Source organism: Crocuta crocuta, unplaced genomic scaffold (genome assembly GCF_008692635.1).
Source record: "Crocuta crocuta isolate KB4526 unplaced genomic scaffold, BGI_CrCroc_1.0 scaffold1, whole genome shotgun sequence".
In the NCBI taxonomy this organism is placed as follows: Eukaryota; Metazoa; Chordata; class Mammalia; order Carnivora; family Hyaenidae; genus Crocuta; species Crocuta crocuta.
This window is the reverse complement of record NW_027527930.1, coordinates 7,367,802-7,375,448: the sequence shown is the minus strand read 5'-3', so window position 1 is coordinate 7,375,448 and position 7,647 is coordinate 7,367,802. Positions and strand designations below refer to the sequence as shown.

The window sequence follows — 7,647 nt, the reverse complement described above, 5'->3', positions numbered from 1 at the left end:
GGAGGGTCAGAGAGAGAGGGAGTCACAGACTGAAACAGGCTCCAGGCTCTGAGCTGGCAGTCAGCACAGAGCCCGACGCGGGGCTCGAACCCACGAACCGCGAGATCATGACCTAAGCGAAAGTCGGACACTTAACCGACTAAGCCACCCAGGCGCCCCATGGGAAAGATAATGGTTTTTTGGTTTTGCCTAGAAAAAAATGAGAATTAGTCCTAAATAGTCCTTCAAGATTCTCTTTGGTGAAGGAGAAGGCTTGGTGAACTTGTTGAAGAATACTTAAATTGCCAGGGTTTGTGTTTATTATCTTGGTCCCTAGAGTCCTATCTTCTTCCTGTTAGTTCATTCATTGTATTAACAAAACCTTTTAAAGCATTACATGTGAGCTAGCCACTGTCAATGGGAAGATGAATGATATGGTTCCTGCCCTTAAAGTCTTTTCATGAATAGCTCAGCATGAGCAAAGCCCTGAAGGATTTAGGAAACTATTATAATGTAGGATACAGGGTAGGATATAGCAAGATACCAGACTAGAGATAGAGTTGGGGCCTTATCAGGCATGGTTGTGTATATGCCATACCAAAGAGCCCGAGACACTCTAATGGGGAACAACTGAAAAATTGCAAGGGTTTGTGATTTTGAAAGGTTCTTGTGACTCCATTAAGAACTAATATCTCTTCATTGAGGTGTCTACCAGGTTGTTTCACATCCAGAGTCTTTGACTTCAGTTCTCTGAAGGATTGTGGCTTGCTAATTTCTAAAAATGTATATAAATATCCTTAGGTGAGTTGTTAGCTACTTGCTGTGTGCTAAATGTACAGGTACAGTTTTGATGGACCTGTCTTGGTGGAAAGAACATGAACCCTAGAGTCAGACATGATTTCCATTCCATTGTAGACTGCATTTTCTAGCAGTATGGCTCAGGGCAGGTAACTTGTAGGGTCTGTTCCTCTTCTGTTGAATTGTGAGAGGTAAATGATTGTAAGGTTTAAGCTCATGGTAGACCATGGTCAGTGCTTATTCTGCATTCCATAAAGTAATTACGTTGTGGCTTATTTAACAATAAACATTGTTCAATTCTTGGTCAGTAGAGCTCCACTGACTTTGATCACCTTACTTTTGCTTGATTTGTTTCAACTCACTGTGAGTACTCAACATAAAGTGATAGTACCAACAGTGTGCTGCTTCTCACACAGATGGGTGGGAGACTACCAGTCTCAGTGAGGAGGCAGATACCGATGGTGAATGGGTTGACGTGCACCACTCTTCTGATGAAGAACAGCAAGAAATCGTAAGTCCTGAAATTACCTTGTGCAAGTGCACCACTTGGATGTTCGTTAACACCTAATTCATGTTGGGCCTTGTTGGGGTTATAAGCTCTCGCTTGAGCCAGTGGCTCTTTAAACCTTTTTTGTGTGCTTTCAAGTCCAAGAAGCTTAACAGCATGCCTATGGAAGAGCGGAAAGCCAAAGCTGCAGCTGTTAGCACCAGCCGAGTTTTAACTCAGGAAGACTTCCAGAAAATCCGCATGGCCCAAATGAGGAAAGAACTTGACGCTGCGCCAGGGAAAGCCCAAAAGAGGAAATACATTGAAATAGATAGTGATGAGGAGCCCAGGTAAAACAATACATAAACCAGGTCTTCTTCAGACAGCTCATGCGGTGATGAAAGTATTAGGGAAAGGAATTCCACCCTTGTTTCATATTGTATTTGTTCTTCACCCCAGGGGTGAGTTACTTTCTCTTCGGGATATCGAACACCTTCATAAAAAACCGAAGTCTGATAAGGAGACAAGACTAGCAACGGCAATGGTAAGTGAGGCATAGCGTTCCCTTCAAACAAAAAGCAAATAAGCTGAAAAATGAAATAAAATGAATAGCCACAGAATGACAGCATTTTATTTTGATGTTTTATATAAAGGCATAATTAACATAGAGTACAATGGACAGGTATTAGATGTTCTGTTAGATGAGTTTTAACAGCTAGATAACCATGTAACCACCACCTAAAATGAGATGTTAGAACATAGTAAGACAATAGTATGTGTTCTGGTATCTGGGAAGCATCCAAGCTATTAGGAAAGCAGGGGAACGTTTAATAATCATTAATGAAAAGCCTCCGGCAAGTGCTGTGCCTGTGATGGCACATTCCCAACATTTCCTACTGCCTACCATTTCAGCTTGCTTTTCTGTGTTTATTTGTTTTAGGTACCATCCCATATGGTTCCATGTCACCCTGTGCATTCTATTTGCACTGATCTGTTTAGATCAGTTTAAAAATCCATGTTCTTTCTTCCCTGACTTTTTGTAGTCTCTCCCTCCTTCTGAAATGCTCTACCCTTCCCCTCCTTTCTCCCACCATTAAGGCACCATGAATACCTTAATCCTATAATAAACAGTTTACCAGTCTCCCTTGATAGGAAGCTCCTCTGACCTGACCAGCTGAATTATGACCTTTACCTCCACTGAGCTTCCCTTGCCCCATTACAGCATGTAATGGTCCTTTCTCCCCTGGACTGAGTCCCTGGAGAGCAAGGATTGAGTTCCATCAACGTTTTTGTCCTTGGCACCCAGAGGAGTCCCTAGTATAGAGGAGACCCATATGTGGATTAGATAACCCCTGAAGTGTTTTTGTGTGTTTGCTAATAGGCTGGGAAGACAGACCGAAAAGAATTTGTGAGGAAGAAAACCAAAATGAACCCATTTTCTAGTTCCACAAATAAAGAGAAGAAAAAACAGAAGAACTTCATGATGATGCGGTATAGCCATAATGTCCGGTCAAAGAACAAGCGTTCCTTCCGAGAAAAGCAGGTGAGTTCAGCTTGAAGCTTGATTGGTTAGAATACTGTTGTCATTTTAAGACTTCTTTACTCCAGAGAGAGTTGTGCCTTTCAGGACCTTATGTTAGGATTAATGGGGAGCATTATTAGAGAACATGGAGAGGTGGCAAGTGGTCAGGGCATGTAAATCCTACATCTGACTTGGTTGAAATTCAGCTCTGTGACCAAAGGGAGCGTCTGTTTTCCTCCTTTGTAACTGCAGGAGTGTGAGTTAGATGGCCTGTAAGAGCATCCTTATGCTAAAATTCTTGACATTACATCTGTGAAACATAATATCATGATCCTTGTGTGCCCTTTTGTAAAACTTTTATGTTTATAGGTTTTGGGGATTTCATTTTACCCCTTTGTGATCTTTGATGTGTAGTCCTCTTGTAGCTCAGTTGCCTTGCTTATTTTAGTAATTTACTATAATAAATTCATGTTTTCATCTCTTTCTCTACGGAGAGTGTACCAGAGCATATTCTGAAGGAATGCCAGGAAATCAAGTCAAGATTAAACCAGTGTTCCTAAGTTGCTAGCCAAAAATGAGCCTGCCAGGCCGAAATGTTAACGGCCAGCTTTCCACAGCAGTGTTCATTGGTGCAGGCACCCAGGCAGTACTCACTGAATTAAGGTGCCACTTAAAATCTACCTATCTGCTTATTTAATCTTTCGAGTTCTAGAACCTCACATAAATAATAATAAAGTGTCCAGCATTTTGAACAGAGGTTGTTGAAACTAAGGTGAAAAGAAAGGTGCAGTTTCAGATTTTAAATATCTGAGTTTTGCCAATTCAATTTAAATTCATGGTTGAATTGGTTCAGTCCATTAGCTTATCCTTCAGCAGACCTTTATAAGATTTGAGGGTTGAGGAAATAGAATCACTGAGTTGCACCATGGTTTGTTCCTTCTTTCATTATGCAGTTTTTGTGACCTTGCTGCATTTGTGACAGAGGGTGTCCCCCTGCTTCTTATTTCCTGTTGTTTTAGTGAACCTTTTTTGGCATGATTTGGAAGCCTTGTGTAGTTTCTTGCCAGTACCTCCTGAGTCATGAAGCTCCTCTCTCAAAGACTAATGATTTTTTTAAAGAGTTCATTGGACATATGCACTTGTTGGTTCAAGAATCTTTTTTTCTTGTTCTCCAGTTTTCTTGCCATTTGTAATCTAAAATTAACCAGAATTTCTATGTACATGTCCTGGCCTCTCCATTATAAAACTTAACTCTAGGTTCCCAATTTTCTTATTCTCTCCTTCACTCCAGACCAGCACTGCCCAGTAGAAATTCAATACAGACCACATATATAATTTTAAAAGAAAAAATTAAAAAGAAAAAGGTGAAATTAATTTTAGTAATACATCTTATTTTAACCTAATATTTCAGTGTGTAATCAATATAAAAATCACTAGTGAGATACTTTACCTTCTTGCTTTTGAACTAACTGATATCCAGTGTGTGTTTTACAGTTGTGGCACATCTCAGTTTGGGCTATTTTTCAGGTGTCCAAAAGCCACATGCAGTTAGTGACTACTGTATTGGATAGTGCAACTTTAGAGCATCCCCAAAATTGACCTGTGTCCCTAAAATAGAAAAGCTCAGTTCAGTCTACCTTTTGTGTATTTCTTTTGCTACTCACACAGAACACTTCTAACATTTAGGTCACCAAATATGTGGAAATTTTTTCCCCCACGAGCAATTCTCTGCAGTACTGGCTAGATATCCTGCAATTTAACTCAGTTCTGACATTGTTTTCCTGGAAATAGTGCCAGATCCCACAGGTTAAGGGCTCAGCCGCACGAGACTGTACTCGCCACCTCCCCTAATGTGCCTCCCCCTCCACATGCATGCACACACACGCGCGCATACTTCAGAAACCAGTCTCAAGCCCAGTGTTTCTGACTAGTGACCCCCTCCTTGGGTTTCGTTAATTTGCTACAGCTGCTTTTGGGACTCAGGGAAACTGTTACTTAAGTTTACCAGTTTATTAAAGTATATGACAAAGGATACAGATGAATAGCCATATGAAGAAATACATAGGGCAGGGTCTGGGAGGGTCCCGAATGCAGAAGCTTCTGTCCCTGTAGAGTTGGGGTGCATCTCCCTCCTGGTGTGAATGTGTTTGCCAGCCTGGAAGCTCTCAGAACCTCACATTACAGGAATTTTTTTTTTGAAGGCTTTATCACATAGGACTAATGAATTAAGTATTCTTTTCCTAGCCTCTTTCTCCTCTCCGGAGGGGTTTGTATTTTGGGGGCAGGAATTGCTGAAAATTCCAAGCTTCTTTTTTTTTTTTGTTTCTGTTTATTTATTTTTGAGAGAGACAGAGACAGAGCATGAGTGGGAGAGAGGCAGAGAGAGAGGGAGACACAGAATCTGAAGCAGGCTCCAGGCTCCGAGCTGTATGCACAGAGCCCGCTGCGGGACTTGAACTCACAGACTACAAGACCATGACCTGAGCCGAAGTTGGATGCTTAACTGACTGCGCCACACAGGCACCCTGAAAATTCCAAGCTTCTGTTTATGGCTTGGTCTTTCTTGGACCAGCCCCCATCCAAGAGTCTACCTTGTTGCCTCATTAGAACACAAGATGCTCATAGAGCTCTTATCGCTTAGGAATTTACAGGGGTTTTGGAAGTCCTGTGTCCGGGAGAGGCTCAGAAACAAATATTAAAATGAGATGCTCTTATCACTTAGGAAATTACCAAAGTTTGAGGAGCTCTGTGCTAGAAACCAGGGGCAGAGACCAATATGTATATTCTATTATCTTACATACTTAAGCTTTCTCTGGGAATAGAGCATCACATTTCATACTCCTTCTGCCCCTCAGTGATATTTTATTCTATTTAAAAGGGTCTTACGTGGCTTGAAAGTGTACATGAGGTCTTCTTGTAAATTTTTAGAATATAGTCGTAGAATATGTAAAAACAGGTGAGACTCTAAAAGGCAGGTGAAGCATATAGCAGAGAAAGAGGAGGATGGATCTTCCAGTAAAGCCTTTAGATAAGGGAAGGAAGAGGAGGGAGAATATACTAGTTCCTTGTGGTCAAATGATGGCATTTGAAGGGAGAAGGGAACTGAGATATGTGTGGCAATAGTGAGTAGCCTGTGCTTTACAAAGTTTAATGAGCAAAATTAAACTTGCTCCCTGTAACCTTAGGTTATAACATCATTAGCCAGCGTACAATTCTTACTATAGAGTTTTAACTCCTTTAATCAATGTACAACAATATGAGCAGGTACTGTGATTTTGTATTTTACATTATACAGATGAGGAAATAAGACAGAGGAGTCTGAGAAATACCTCCTCAGCCATGCAAGTTAGGTTAAAATTAACTTGTTAATTTTCCTACCTTTGGTAGCTGTTCTGCCTATATACAAAGACATTCCAAGACCTAGGTAAAAAAGGCAAGGAGTCAATAACTTAAAATCATAAAATCCAAAAAGTTTGAACATTTAAGATAAAGAGTAACTCCCACCCCCAAAAAATGCTTTAACAAAGCAAACAAACAAAAACTCATACTTTGTTGAAATTCAAAAGACATCTTAAAAATTTTCTAGGAATCAAAGAACAGTGCTTGAGAACTTGTGGAATAGTATCCATCACATATACACTTAATCATCTCAGGAGGATTTGTTGACAGGAACTCCATTGCTGTACATTTCCATAGAACCAAATTAGTATAATGGAGTCTTCAAGAGTTGCCATGTTTAGATATTTTTTTCTTATGTTCCAGCTGGCACTACGAGATGCACTTTTGAAAAAGAGAAAAAGAATGAAGTAACCTCCAAGCAAGTTTTCCATTCCAAGAAAAATGCTCAGTTTGTATCATTATTTTGAAAATTAGTTAATCAAGAATGTTTGTTTACATTAAAAAGTGCCAAAGTACTGTATTGTGAAAAACACAGTAAACTTGGTAGCAACGTGGTATTACTGTTTTGGAGATGGGGAATGGTGGGAATGTTTGAAATGTAAACAGTAGTGATATTGTAAAATCATTTTCATTTAGCATTCATGCAAAAAAAAAATGTGTGCCTACTAATTGTCATTGGAGATGTAAAAATGAATGAGCCATAACCCTTCACAGAAGGCATTCACAGCTTATTTGGGAAATAGGAGGGGGCAGATGTGTGTTATATGTTATTTATAGTGCAGTGTAAATAGTTCTCTAGTAGAGCTAGGTCCCTGCTTCTCTGGGGTCATAGAGGACTCTGCAGGGCATGGGAGTTCCATTTTCTCTTAAAACAGGACGGTGTTACAAGAGTAAGAGATTCTTACTTGTATATAGGCTTACCTGCTGAAGACAGGTCCTTGCTGTACAGATTTTATGTAGACAATTTAGCTGTTTTAGTCCATCCAAAAAATTTCAGTATTTTCTTGAATGCCAGGTACAGGCTTTTTGGTTAAGACCTCACTTTTAAAATTGCCTTAAGTATATATAGTAATCTTGCAGTGTTTTTAGTTTGTCTTTTGGGCCTCCACAGAAGAAGAAATCAGATTGGTTTCTTCAGCCTGCCTTCATGCTGTATATTTTCAGCCCACTGTGCTTTGTCTCAGTAAAAGATTCCTAATGTCAGATAGGTTCCGTTGTGTGTGTCGAGTGCTGTGTTGGTCTCCCTTCCTTGAGCATGTTTGAGTAGATTTCAAGGCCCGGTCAGTCTCTCTTTGCAAGTTGCTGCATTTGGAAAATAGTTCGGTGCCTTTGCCTCAGATGTCCTAGATAGGAACATGTGGTAGATGAGGAACTTGTTCTTTGTTACTTTAGAATAAAAGACAATTTTCTGCCCACCCAGAATTAGAAAGTAGCTTCTAAAACCACCTCTCTTACTCACTTT

The 7,647-nt window shown here is 40.1% G+C and overlaps 1 protein-coding gene across 1 annotated transcript in view; it reads left to right on the top strand.

Moving 5' to 3' along the window:
- Positions 1-7,392, top strand: part of SDAD1 (SDA1 domain containing 1) — a 26,457-nt gene extending 19,065 nt beyond the window's left edge. The window contains exons 18-22 of the mRNA XM_077750418.1: positions 1,194-1,288; positions 1,424-1,614; positions 1,724-1,808; positions 2,646-2,807; positions 6,549-7,392. Coding sequence (XP_077606544.1) covers positions 1,194-1,288; positions 1,424-1,614; positions 1,724-1,808; positions 2,646-2,807; positions 6,549-6,596 — 581 coding nt within the window. The 3' untranslated portion in view covers positions 6,597-7,392. The remainder of the gene's footprint in view (positions 1-1,193; positions 1,289-1,423; positions 1,615-1,723; positions 1,809-2,645; positions 2,808-6,548) is intronic.
- The last annotated feature ends 255 nt before the right edge of the window (positions 7,393-7,647 follow it).